At 43.6% G+C, this 14460-nt stretch overlaps 1 protein-coding gene across 1 annotated transcript; it reads left to right on the top strand.

Annotated features, from left to right (window-relative positions):
- The first annotated feature begins 3443 nt into the window (after nt 1–3443).
- Nucleotides 3444–9488, top strand: LOC120920446 (Fc receptor-like B). The gene is made up of 4 exons (XM_040332551.1): nt 3444–3965; nt 4050–4319; nt 5323–5595; nt 9035–9488. The coding sequence occupies exons 1-4, from the start codon at nt 3632–3634 to the stop codon at nt 9124–9126; spliced, it is 969 nt and encodes a 322-aa protein (XP_040188485.1). The 5' UTR covers nt 3444–3631; the 3' UTR covers nt 9127–9488.
- Nucleotides 9489–14460: the final 4972 nt, after the last annotated feature.

The raw sequence follows: 14460 nt of genomic DNA, 5'->3' as shown, positions 1-14460 counted from the left end.
CCCGGACCTTTAGGCAGCTAAAGGACCCGGCCAGTTTTTGTAAATCGGCACTGCGTCGCTTTAACTGACAATTGCGCGGTCGTGCGACGTGGCTCCCAAACAAAATTGGCGTCCTTTTTTTCCCACAAATAGAGCTTTCTTTTGGTGGTATTTGATCACCTCTGCGGTTTTTATTTTTTGCGCTATAAACAAAAACATTTTGCATTCTTCTACCTATTTTTGGTAAAAAAATCGCAATAAGTGTTTATCGGTTGGTTTGCGCAAAATGTATAGCGTTTACAAAATAGGGGATAGTTTTATTGCATTTTTAGAAAAAATTTTTTTTTACTACTAATGGCGGTAATCAGCGATTTTTTTCGTGACTGCGACATTATGGCGGACACTTCGAACAATTTTGACACATTTTTGGGACCATTGTCATTTTCACAGCAAAACATGCATTTAAAATGCATTGTTTACTGTGAAAATGACAAATTGCAGTTTGGGAGTTAACCACAGGGGGCGCTGAAGGGGTTATGTATGACCTCATCTGTGTTTCTAACTGTAGGGGGGTGTGGCTGTAGGTGTGATGTCATTGATTGTGGTTCCCTATAAAAGGGAACACACGATCGATGACTGCGCCACAGTGAAGAACGGGGAAGCTGTGTTTACACACAGCTCTCCCCGTTCTTCAGCTCCGGGGACCAATCGCGGGACTCCAGCGGCGTTCGGGTCCGCGGGTCCCGCAGTCACGGACCTTCGGACCAGGTCGCGGGAGCGCATCGCGGATTGCGGCGATCGTTGTTGCAGGGTGTCAGTCTGACACCCCGCAACACCGATCTCGGTAAAGAGTCTCTCACGGAGACTCTTTACCACGTGATCAGCCGTGTCCAACCACGGCTGATCACGATGTAAACAGGAAGAGCCGTTGATGGCTCTTCCTCACTCGCGTCTGACAGACGCGAGTAGAGGAGAGCCGATCGGCGGCTCTCCTGACAGGGGGGGTTCGCGCTGATTGTTTATCAACGCAGCTCCCCCTCGGATCGCCACACTGGACCACCAGGGAAGCCCACCCTGGACCACCAGGAAAGGGCAAACTAAAAAAACTGTCTTGAGAAAAAAAAAAAAGTCTGAAAAAAAAAGCATTAAAAAATAAAAAAAGATAGCAATCAGTGCCCACCTGATTGGCTGAGACGCCTGTCAGTCTTATCCAAGGAACGCACCACCGGTACGTCCCGAGGATAAGCATTCGGAAGCCGACTACAGCCTAAGGGCTGTACTCGGAAAGCCTATCAGAGCCGCTGGCTCTGATAAGCACTTCCGTACAGCCAACCAGCTGCCGTTATTCAGGTGGCCAGCACTCTATGTCCGGCCATCTGAATAGACCAGCGGCAGCGGCGACAATAACATCGATTCATGCAATCCAATGAATCTATATTATTACTCAGTGGCGGTGCGGAGCCAGAGGGGGCGGCGCTCCTGCGCCCTCTATGGACAAACCGCCACTGGGTGTTTGGCTTCTCTGTTCACCTTTTCTGTGACATTGGTTGCCTGGAGAAAGAGGGTGAGTCACCCTAGAGCCTACTGTCTGTAGGTGTGTCCTTCAATTATCTGTGTTTTTCTGTATTCAATTGTAAGCTCTGTGGACTAGAGCTCGGGCATCCTGCCATGAAACTACAACTCCCAGCATTCTCTGTATGTTCTGGTTTCCAAATTTTAAAGGTCTAGATTGCAAGCTCTGGGGGGCTAACGCTTGGGCATTCTGCCATAGAACTATAACTCCCAGCATTCTCTGCAGGTTCTGGTCTCTAAATTGTAAAGGTCTTGATTGCAAGCTCTAGGACCTAGAGTCTATAGGTGTGTCCTTCAATAATCTTTGTTTTTCTGTATTCGATTGTAAGCTCTGTGGACTAAAGCTCGGGCATCCCGCCATGAAACTACAACTCCCAGCATTATCTGCTTGTTCTGGTTTCCAAATTTTAAAGGTCTAGATTGCAAGCTCTAGGGGCTAAAGCTTGGGCATCCTGTCATAGAACTATAACTCCCAGCATTCCCTCCATTGCCTGGACCCCAAGATTTAAAGGTCTTGATTGCAAGCTCTAGAGCCTAGTGTCTATAGGTGTGTCCTTCAATAATCTTTGTTTTTTTTGTATTCGGTTGTAAGCTCTGTGGACTAAAGCTTGGGCATCCTGCAACTCCCAGCATTTCCTGCATGTTCTGAATCCCACGTTTTTAAAGGTCTTGATTGCAAACTCAGATAGTTAGAAACATTTTACAGAGGGTCTAATCCAGGGGTACCCAACCTTTTGAAGAGTGAGGGCCACATAAGCAACTTGGTAACCAGTCGCGGGCCACAATGAGTGGAGCGGGCGGATGACAGGTCACGGCTACTCTATAGCCGCACTCCGGATAAACTTGAGAAAGTTGTCTTTATTGACAAAAGTAAGACATGTACATCCAAAGATACAGTCACATAAGGGGACAGTCTACGCGTTTCGCACACAGTTAGTGCTTAGTCATGGCGAAACGCGTCGGCTGTCCCCTTATGTGACTGTATCTTTGGATGTACATGTCTTACTTTTATCAATAAAGACAACTTTCTCAAGTTTATCCGGAGTGCGGCTGTCCATCGATTTCCATGTTTTCCATGTTTGCCTAGTGCATTGCCAGCACCTTGGACTCCTGGGAGGTTCCTTCAATTGTCTGCTAAAGATCCACCTGGAGCGGTGACTCCCTTTCCACGGCTACTCTATAGGCCCTCCGATCCGCCCAGATGAAAGGGGACGAATTCCCTTCTTTTTTTTCGGATTGGATGTAGGCGGGCGTGAACGGACATCTGTCGCTCTATAGCGGTGAATTGAGGGTCCCATTTGGTTGGGTTAATCGTGTGAAAAGGGCCTAATGCCGCGTACACGCGACATTTTTTTTAATGTCATTAAGAACGATCGTGTGTGGGCTCCAGAGCATTTTTCATGACGTGAAAAATGGGCATTAAAAATTTAGAACATGCTCTATTTTTTCGCGTCGTGTTTCACGTTGTAAAAAACGGTCGTGTGTAGGCTTTAATGACGTGAAAAAACTGTGCATGCTCAGAAGCAAGTTAGAATAAGGCATAAGACTGCTCTCACACTGATGTGCTGCGGTTTACCCACACCGCGGGTGCAGCGTAGTGCACCTGTGTCTACCCTGCGTCTTAGCTGATCTTTGCCATAGACTCCGCCTGTGGCAAAAGCCGGCACTGTAGAGGACGCATCGGCTCATGAGGCTCTGCTCCGCAGCCGCTTTCTTCCTCTACCACCAGCTTCATTCACAACACTGATGCTGCGGTATGGCGGGTCAGCAACCTGCGATCTGGGCTTGCTAACCCGCCATTCCAGAGCAGGAGGTCGCGGTCCACATCAGAGGGCTCCACGGGCCACTGGTTGGCCACCCCTGGTCTAATCCCTCGCCAATGGATACAAAAAAATATTCTTATTATGATTTTTTTTTTAATGGAGCTTGATTGCTTCAGGTAATTGGACTGATTCGGTCATCACTTGCAGTAACCAGAAGACGTGCTGTGTAAAAAGACAGATCTGCCAACATGTTGGGAAAATTTCAGTGCCCAGGACTACAAATATTCCCTTTTCAACAATTATTTTTTTCACATTAAATGTGTTCACTAAATGTGTTTTGCTGCACACTGTGCTCTCTATGTGTTCTGTGTGATCTCTTTTCTTCTATAGGAGGGGCCATCAAACCTGTGGTGACCTTCACACCCAACTGGGGGAATATATTATTCTTTGATGATGTGACTCTAACATGTGATGTGCCGTCTACTGAGGAGCCCCGGACCTATCACTGGTATAAAGATAAGAGACCAATACCAGGAGATCACCAGAGTCTTCATATCATTGGATCTTCAGTGATTCGGGACAGAGGAGATTACCAGTGTCAGACCATCGGTGGTGATATCAGTGATCCCGTCTTCCTAAATGTTATAAATAGTGAGTGATCTCATCTCATCTCCATCATTACAGAGTGTTGGGTGTGAAAAGAACAAAATAAAGTATCATTTTATTACATTTCAGATTATGTCATCCTGCAGAGACCCCCATCTGCCATCTATGAAGGAGACCCCCTGACTCTGAGATGTCATCATGCAAAAGATTTTAATGCAATAAACACAAAATTCTACAAGGATGATCAGGAGATAAAATCATCAGAATCTGACTCCACATTCCATATTCCTAATATAAGGAGGAGTCAGTCTGCACGCTACAAATGTACTCAACAAATACAACGTTATGATCGTTCTGAAGGACAAACGCACTCAGATGTCTCCTTTATCTCTGTAAAAGGTAAATTAAAGTCCTATTTAAAACTGTATCTTTAGTAACCTTAGCAGATCCAAGGGAAGGTGAAATCCCACCAAAAATTGCTCTTTAACGGATAAATTCACCTTTGGGAACATGTTTCCGCTCTTGCAGCCACTCCCCCCTTTATTGTGACAGCAGTCTGGGGAACTTCTCCCTGCACCCACTGTCAATATTTGGAAAGAGCGGGTCGTGCGGGGCTCCACATGGCCACGTCATTCATTCACAGAGTTCTGTGAATGATTGAACACTTTTTGCAGCTGAAGGCTTGTAGTCATCGATGAAATAACTAACTGTCTAGTTTTTTAACTAAAAATAAAATGTGATTTTTTTTAACCACTTAAAGGGGTTGTAAAGATTTGTTTTTTATTTTTTAAATAGTTTCCTTTAACCACTTCCTGCCCAGTCAGCGATTTTTTTCGTGACTGCGACATTACGGCGGACACATCGGACACTTTTGACACATTTTTGGGACCATTGTAATTTTCACAGCGATCAGTGCTATAAAAATGCACTGGTTACTGTGAAAATTACACTGTCGGGGAAGGGGTTAACCACTAGGTGGCGCTGCAGGGGTTAAGTGTTCCCTGCATAGTGATTCTTACTGTAGGGGGGATGGGCTCTGTGTCACATGACACTGATCTCCGCTCCGAGTACACGGAGCTGACATCAGTGTCATTGTCACTAGTCAGAGCGGCTAGATGGTTGTTTACACAAGCATCTCCCCGCTCTATACCTCCGTGAGATGATGGCGGGGATCCCCACGGCGATCGAGTCTGACTCACGGGGAAGGTGGCAGGGTCACGAGCATGCTGCCGCCGGCGCGCTCGCGACCACACGGCAGACATTTAAAGGGCCACGTACAGGTACGTGATAATGCCTGTCCGTGCCATTCTGCCATACGTAGATATAAAGTGGGCGGTCCTTAAACCGTTAAAGAATAATTAATGCATTCCCATCAATTGTTATTTTTTATTTCCTCTTCCAGAACTCTTCTCTCCTCCAAAAATTATAATTCTGTACAATAAATCGGGAAGAGATTCCACGACGGTGAGATGTGACACCAAACTGGATCCGCTCAGAGGCGGCACAGAGCTGCACTTTGCCTTCTACAGAGATGGACGGACTGTGCGGGAATTCGGTATATCCGATACATACAGAGTGGAGGATTCTGGGAATTATACCTGTGAAGTGAGGACGGCGTCTGACATTGTGAGGAAGATGAGTGATGAGATCTATATCCAGATAACACAGATACACGGTGAGAATTGGATAAGCCTCTGTACATGTTCTGTCTCTAATATCACTTTATACAAAAGACATTCCTCCTGAGACCCAGTCTGTATGGATAGTTTAGCAACTTGCTGACTTTGGAAGATCCACAGGCAACACACCAAAATCACTTAATTTTCCTCTTATTTTCCATTTATAAATATTCTTTCATTCCTTTCGAGAACCGAAATTCATCCCATTTTTGCCATATTACTGGCATTTGACTATTTATGTATCCTTCTTCTCTTATCTGTCTTTCCATATATTGTATTTCGTTCATTTCACATATCCACTCTGCTATATTTGGGCTTTTATTTTCTCTCTAATTGCCAGCTATTATTATTATAGCTGTCGTTATCATATGATGAAAAATATCCTTCTTAACCACTTAAGACCCGGACCTTTAGGCAGCTAAAGACCCGGCCAGTTTTTGTGATTCGGCACTGCGTCGCTTTAACTGACAATTGCGCGGTCGTGCGACGTGGCTCCCAAACAAAATTGGCGTCCTTTTTTTCCCACAAATAGAGCTTTCTTTTGGTGGTATTTGATCACCTCTGCGGTTTTTATTTTTTGCGCTATAAACAAAAACATTTTGCATTCTTCTACCTATTTTTGGTAAAAAAATCGCAATAAGTGTTTATCGGTTGGTTTGCGCAAAATGTATAGCGTTTACAAAATAGGGGATAGTTTTATTGCATTTTTAGAAAAAAAAATTGTTTTACTACTAATGGCGGTAATCAGCGATTTTTTTCGTGACTGCGACATTATGGCGGACACTTCGAACAATTTTGACACATTTTTGGGACCATTGTCATTTTCACAGCAAAAGATGCATTTAAAATGCACTGTTTACTGTGAAAATGACAAATTGCAGTTTGGGAGTTAACCACAGGGGGCGCTGAAGGGGTTATGTATGACCTCATCTGTGTTTCTAACTGTAGGGGGGTGTGGCTGTAGGTGTGACGTCATTGATTGTGGTTCCCTATAAAAGGGAACACACGATCGATGACTGCGCCACAGTGAAGAATGGGGAAGCTGTGTTTACACACAGCTCTCCCCGTTCTTCAGCTCCGGGGACCGATCGCAGGACTCCAGCGGGCGATCGGGTCCGCGGGTCCTGCGGTCACGGACTTTCAGACCGGGTCTTGGGAGCGCGCCGCGGGCGCGTGCCCGCGACCCATGGCTGGGCACTTAAAGAGGACGTACCTGTACGTGCTTGTGCCCAGCCGTGCCATTCTGCCGACGTATATGTGCAGGAGGCGGTCCTTAAGTGGTTAATACTCTTTATTGATTCTGGCATCAGAATCAGATAATCCGATCTTGTGTATAAATCCAAAGTACAAACTTGCATGCTCGGAAAGCAAAGCTAACCAAAACACATTAGCAGAAGTTGCCCAAAGGGTGGCGCTAAAGAGCTGAAAAAACATGTAGTTTGGTGTTTGTTAGCCAACAATTCTTTGCTGTTTGTATGCAATACAAGTTCAAGGGCAACGCCCTTCGGACAAAAGTCCTATCGTGTGTACAAGGCTTTACACTATATAGAAGTCGGGTATACAGGAACATACCAAAACTCAATACAAAATACTGCTGTGGCAGCACAGTATAATTATACATTGGTAATATAAATGTACACTATCTACTGTATATAAGACACATCCAATCCAGCATAACCAGTGCAAAGGCACTTACAGACATTTAAAGAAGGTTTTGTTGAAGATTCTCATTTATCCAGGGTATGGTATAGTTAGTGTCACTTTTAGTTGGACTTGTTCTGTTGAAGACCCCAACACCCTCATACTGGAACAATCATCTTCAAACAGTGGTAGGGCCTTCAGGCACTATATATTACCCATAAATAATACAGTTTTAACAACGCTACACCAATGATTTGACAAAAAATAACACCTTCTGTAACACATTTAATTAACACCTCTCCCATACCCCATGTCATGGTGGTGATTGGGTAAAGTAATTAGAACTAGTTGTTTCCACAAACGTTTTTCTCCTCCAATCCTGTTGTTGGACAATCCTCATTTGCCTTAACTCATTCCACGGTGATTGGATAAAGGTCGAAGGGTTTCCTATGTGGATATAAATATTGGGGTAAGTTCCTGACACTGCCTAGGGGTAGAAAAAGCTAAAGCCTCTATTGGTACGAGTTGCAAGAAAAGGAGGTGAAGTCAGTGTACCATCATCCAATAGAAAGGGGAAAAAAGAGACTGGGGGATCGAGCCCCACTCGATCACACCAAAGGAGAATTTTGGCGAAGGACTATCTTGGTACAACTTAAAAAGCATACAATCAAAGTTTTATAAAAAAAATAATTATTAATACAAAAAAGCTTACAAACATAGGATATCCAAGTACTTAATAATAGACATCAAAGGGATATGCAAAAACAATCCATGTACACTATATCACCAGCATTCATGTCCTCTAGGGGTGAGGATCAAGATATGATGGATTCCCACGGATATCATTGTTCTCAACAAGTTTCGTAGCATTTAACCGCTTTCAGGAGAATATCTGTAATTATTCATTGAGATAATAAAAAGCAGATATGACAGTGTAACAATGTAAAAGATAACTATCAACAGCAATATTTCTATTCCCTTATTCTCTTTTCCTTTTTTTTACTTGCCTTATTCCTTTCATATATTTTCATATATTCTTTCTTGCATTCCCTTATACTCTTTCCCTTAGGCCCCGTACACACGACCGAACATGTCCGCTGAAACTGGTCCGCGGACCAGTTTCCCCGGACATGTCCGACCGTGTGTACGGCCTAGCGGACAGGTTTCCTGGCCTAGCGGACAGGTTTCCAGCGAACTAAAGTGTCTTAGCATGCTTAGAAACTTGTCTTCTGGAAACCTGTCCGTCGGACATGTCCGATGGTTAGTACACCTAATCGGACATGTCCGCTGGTTATGACGTATAACCAGCGGCCTGAAATCCCGCGCATGCGTCAAATTGATTCGACGCATGCGTGGAAGCATTGAACTTCCGTGTTAGAGAACGTCGGTGTCTTCTACGTCACCGCGTTCTCTGTCCGCGGGGATTTTGGTCTGATGGTGTGTACACACATCAGACCAAAAGCTCCCAGCAGACATGTCCGATGAAAACGGTCCACGTCTTTTCTCCCTTCCCTTATTCTCTTTCCCTGAGTCTTTATTCCCTTCCCTTATCCATACACCATCTTGTAACTTACGCTCCTCTTCAGCAGGTGATGCACTTATTTCCCAGTTGAGTTTTCTTACTTTCGGTGTCACCTCTCCTCCTACAGGAGAACTGCTAGAACATAAAACAACATCATTGCCTCCATCCAACAAGATGGAAGCTGATCCAGACCCTTCATATACACATTATATACATTTGTAACAGTTCAAAATCACACAATATGTTCTAAAAATCTCTGGTTCTCTCCTCAGATTACACGACGCAGAATATAATACGACTGGTGATCTCTGGATTTGTATTATCTGCTGCCGTATGTTTCACCTACTTCCACAACAAGTGGTAGAGAAGAAGAGGAGGAAGAAGAAGAAGAAGAAGAAGAAGAAGAAGAAGAAGAAGAAGAAGAAGAAAAAGAAGAAGAAGAACTTCTAGGAATCTGAGGACCTAAATGGAACATCTAAGAGAACATGGAAAATGTATTTGTTGAATTTAAAGGAAATTCATAATTTTTCAATAAATTAATATTCCCCCAAAAAATTGATATTAATAAAAAAAAATAAAAAAAGATTAAACTAACGAGTTTATATACACTAGATATAGAGAGCGGTGGAGAAAACAGAAGTGGTCACTGAGATCACACCTCAAGGAGAGTTTCTCAGGAAGGAAATAAAGTGTTTTTCTTTGAAAAAATAAAAACTAAGATAAAATTCAAAACTCAAATGTCACACTTTACTGATCATGTTGTTTATTCTAAGTTTTGAAAACTAAAAAAAAGTATGAAGTGGGTTTTGTATATATTGTCCTTTTTTAGTAATGATCAGGTAACAAATTATTATTATATATAAATATCTTGTATTCTTATTTTTAGCCAGCAGATAACATTGTAGGCAAATTTTCATTTGTTTCTCCAATCTTCTTACCTCTTTTTGTAAAAAGCTTGTAGGCTGATACCTACGTTATTTTATGTTACCGTTTATACTCGAATATAAGCCGAGGCACCTAATTTTACCACAAAAAACTGGGAAAACTTATTGACTTGAGTATAAAACTAAGGTGTCCATCTGCATGCCTCACTGTGCCTCACTGTGCCCATGACTCACTGTGCCTCACTGTGCCTATGACTCACTGAGTCCATGCCTCACTGTGCCCATGCCTCACTGTGTTCATGCCTCACTGTGCCCATGCCTCACTGTGTCCATGCATCATGTGCCCATGCCTCACTGTGCCCATGCCTGACTGTGTCCATGCCTCACTGCGCCCATGCCTGACTGTGTCCATGCCTCACTGTGTCCATGCCTCACTGCGCCCATGCCTGACTGTGTCCATGCCTCACTGTGCCCATGCCTCACTGTGTCCATGCCTCACTGTGCCCATGCCTCACTGTGCCCATGCCTCACTGTATCCATGCCTCACTGTGCCCATGCCTCACTGTGTCCATGCCTCACTGTGTCCATGACTAGACTGACGTTTAACATGGGAGTATATAAAAGGGGTGCTCAGCTTTGAAAAATCGTTGTTCCCCAGCCGTAGGTCCCCCAGACAACAAACTTTGCACACTTGTAGAGGAGAAATGGGGCTACATGTGTGCCAAGTTCCAGGTCCAGAGGACCTAGGACCAGCCAGTCCTGGGTCCACAAAATCACCAGAGAATTGACCGTTTAACATGGGAATCTATTGAAGGGGTACACAGCTTTAGGTCTCCCAGACAACAAACTTTGTACACTTATAGGAAGAGTGGGGCTACATGTGTGCCAAGATTGGGTCCCCAAAGTCCGGGAGATCAGGCGCAAAAAGGTGACTTAAGTATAAGCCGAGGGGGGCCTTTTCAGCACAAAAAAATTTGCTGAAAAACTCTGCTTATACTCAAGTATATACGGTAGTTCACTTCTTGCGTGGCCTGTACAGTCCGAAATCGTTCTTTGCTTGCTTTCCAACTATACAGCACGTACGATGGCCATGAGTGGCACTTATGTTGTGGGAGTTTAAAGGTAAGGGCAGCGAGATCAGAAATGACACCACATACCAATCTAACATGTAAAAAGAGAAGAGGAACAAACCACGGGACTTTTAAGGCGCCAATAAAAAAAATTAAAAAATGATTACAATTGATAAAATTCAATACATTTTATTTTAAAATAAAAAATTCATAACAAAATCCTTGTTATATCACATGTTCAATTCATAAACCAATACAGACACTACCGCTCTACATGTTTCGCTCCATAAAGAGCTTCTTCAGGAGCTCAAGAGTGCTGTATGAATTAAAAGCTATAAATGACAAAGAAACACAGGAATAATTACATAAAGTTTTGAACAGAGATTTTGCATCTGTCACAATATTGGTGCACATTTTTTTTATTTTATTTATATGTTCTGCCCAGCTCTACCGGGTACAAGGCCAGCATTGTCCACCCTAAAATGTAATATGAGTTTTGTTTAGACTATCACATCAAATAAGCCAGAAATGACTGAACTCAACGTGAATCATAAACAAACATTTGTGTCAATTGATTAAGACTCTTTAAATATTTTTCAATGATTAAACCTTTTGTACCTTAGGTTAGATATTGGGATATTGGTAGACATGTTGGCCTTTATGTTGGTCTGCTTGCAATGTGATAATTATTATTATTATTATTATTTTATTTTCTCTTTGCATTTCATCCTCTGTAGGAAATAAAATCAGAAATGTAAGTATGAAAATACTTTTCACACTATATCTAAAAATTGATAGTATCACAGTGCCAATTTTTTTTTTAAACTAACCAATAATTACTTACTTTTTGATGAAAACATCTTAAAGTTTTTTCGCCATTTTGGGGTGAAAGTCTTCCACTTCACAACAAGGGACAAACTGATAGGGAGAGCGGAGTGACAGAGAGATGAGCTAAGAGGTCTGCTGCTGATCCCTTCATTATCCAGTCACAGGCCAAGGGAGGGACTATATCTTATTAGGGATAACTGAACTGCAGCAGAGAAAAATGAGCTGTGCTGTATGGTGGAGCTGTGTAAATCTCACGAGTCACGACTGGATAGACAGAAATACAAATCCTTTGACAGGTAAAACAAATCCTATGTATTGCGTCTTTTTATTTAGCTGTTTGTTGCAGCTATAAATACATAATAGGTAATAGATAAATAGATTGATGGATGGATGGATGGATGGATGAATTGATCGATAGATAGATAGATAGATAGATAGATAGATAGATGGGTGGGTGGATGGATGGATGGGTGGGTAGATAGATAGATAGATAGATAGATAGATAGATAGATAGATAGATAGATAGATAGATAGATAGATAGATAGATAGATAGATAGAGTTTAAAAATTAGCCGCTTTATTATACCAAACACCATTTTCACCCATTTTGGTGTTTCTTTCATTCTGTTATTGGTATATTCATCTCCTATATCAAGTCACCTCTAATTGCTTTGTACATTCACTTGGCGCCGACAGTGCATCTTTGGGCCCTTACTTGCACTCTTCACTCTCAGATAGAAAGATAGGTGGGTAGATTGATAGATAGATAGATAGATAGATAGATAGATAGATAGATAGATAGATAGATAGATGGGTGGATGGATGGATGGATAGGTAGGTAGATGGATAGATAGATAGATAGATAGATAGATAGATAGATAGATAGATAGATAGATAGATAGATAGATAGGTGGATGGGTAGATTAGCATTGGGTGTCCCAACCTAGCTGACAGTCCCCCCCCCCCAGGTTACATATGTTTGTGAGATGCTGTGTCATTAATTCTGTATAACACCCCACACCCCAACACACCCCCACCAATCCATGCGTCCGGCACCCTGTATATAGATTATGGGGCTGCACACATGGATGGGGGGGGGGGGGGGCGGCCGCCACTGATTAATTCTGAATGACACCCCACAGTCCCAAACACACCATGCAATGAACATGCATTGCACTGCCAAAAAAATATTGCATGCACCATTCTTTGGGGATGCAACACACATCTATTGCAAGGTGCATTTGGGGTGTTATTCAGAATGCGTCAACCCAAGGTATATAACACGCATTGCCACAACACCATAGCATGAAGAGGCATTAAATTCCATTGCAAACATCTGCTTAGAGAAGGTGGCCCCAATACATGTTAAGCCCAGGTCAGCCCACCATGGGGCGGCCAGGAGGTACATATGAGGGATGACATTGCTGATCCCCCAATATGACTTCACTGCTGAACAATATGAGAAATGATATCGCTAATATAAGGGATGACACCACTGGTGCCCAATTATAGGGATGTCATCACCGCTTTATTATGCAGTATGACATCACTGCTTTCCCAATAATGAGGAATAACATCAGCGCAACACACATTCGTTTGGGTATGGAATGCGTAGCCCGGGATTTGATCCCACTACATAACCTAAGCCCAAGCCTAGGGTCCTGTCTTGGCAGCAGGGCTGCTGATATGGGGGTAGAACCTGCCCTCCTGTACAGGGCCCAGACACCATAAGTTCAACAGGGGGGGCCCAGAGCAGCAGGAGGAGCACAATTACTGGAACCAACCCCCCCTGTGTTTACTATGCTTCAGTTTGTAAATGAACAGGGAGCATCTGTACAGAGCGCCTCCTGTTCTTTCTTTCTGAAGCTGAGGCTGCACAGAAAGGATTGAAGAATCCGTGTCCTCAATCTCTTTCTCATAAGTGAGACATTGGGTGTCTGTTTAGACCACTGATATTTCAGCCACCCCCACGGGTCTAAAAAATGAAAAAAACGAAATGGTAAAAAAGTAATAAAAAAAACATAAGTAAAGCAGTTGTAAACCCCGGATGGTAAAAAAAAACACCTGTAAGGCAATTGTATAAAGTGCTAGTCTAGTGTCGCATACTAGCACATTATGGAATACTGAGAGGGCTGACATCTTCCCCCCGTCTTCCTTCTGGGTTTGCACGCTCTGGCTGTGTGATTGGCCAGAGGCGCAATGACGTCACTCCCTCGGTTCGGGCACGAAGCTCTGAACTTCCAGCAAGGTATGTTGGACCTTCAGAGCGCATGCGCCAGTGATGTCACTGGCTGCAGGGTGAATATCTCCTAAACGATGCACGCTTAGAAGATATTAATTTTACCTACCGGTAAGACTTATTATAGGCTTACCTGTGGATAAAAATCACAAATCGGGCTTTACTACCGCTTTAAGGGCTCATTCTCACAGGTATTCTGTTTTTTTTCATGTGGGTGAGGCCGTCTGTTAGACTTGGTTCACTGTTACTTTCATCTAGGCCGTATGGGGCCCCATGATTTCGAACAGCAACCCTGCTTGATGGGTCCCCCTCACATCTGGGCGGCTCAACTCTGCTAGTCCCAGGCAAGAGGCAGGAGCGGGGCCAGTGGAAGTCAGATTGACAGTGCTCCCAAGTCAAGAGTTGACCAAGACTTGACCCACCAAGGCTGTCACTGGAGGGTTGCAAAGAAACGCAGCATGTCCACCTAATTCACTGGCCGTTTTTCATGTTCCAGTAACAGCCAGTGAGTTGGGTGGACAAGCCCCATTCCCTCACGATTCTGTGACAGCTGTGGGGGAGATGCCTGAACTCTTCACGGTACAGGACTCCTCCTACTTCCAAGCTACTGACCCCCCTGCTGATCCTATAGGGCCTGGGCCCAATACATGAGGGATGTCTGTTCCCCCCTTTCAGTG

Source organism: Rana temporaria, chromosome 13 (assembly GCF_905171775.1).
Source record: "Rana temporaria chromosome 13, aRanTem1.1, whole genome shotgun sequence".
Taxonomy (NCBI): domain Eukaryota; kingdom Metazoa; phylum Chordata; class Amphibia; order Anura; family Ranidae; genus Rana; species Rana temporaria.
Note: the sequence above shows the minus strand (reverse complement) of the source record. Positions and strands in the feature narration are given on the sequence as shown.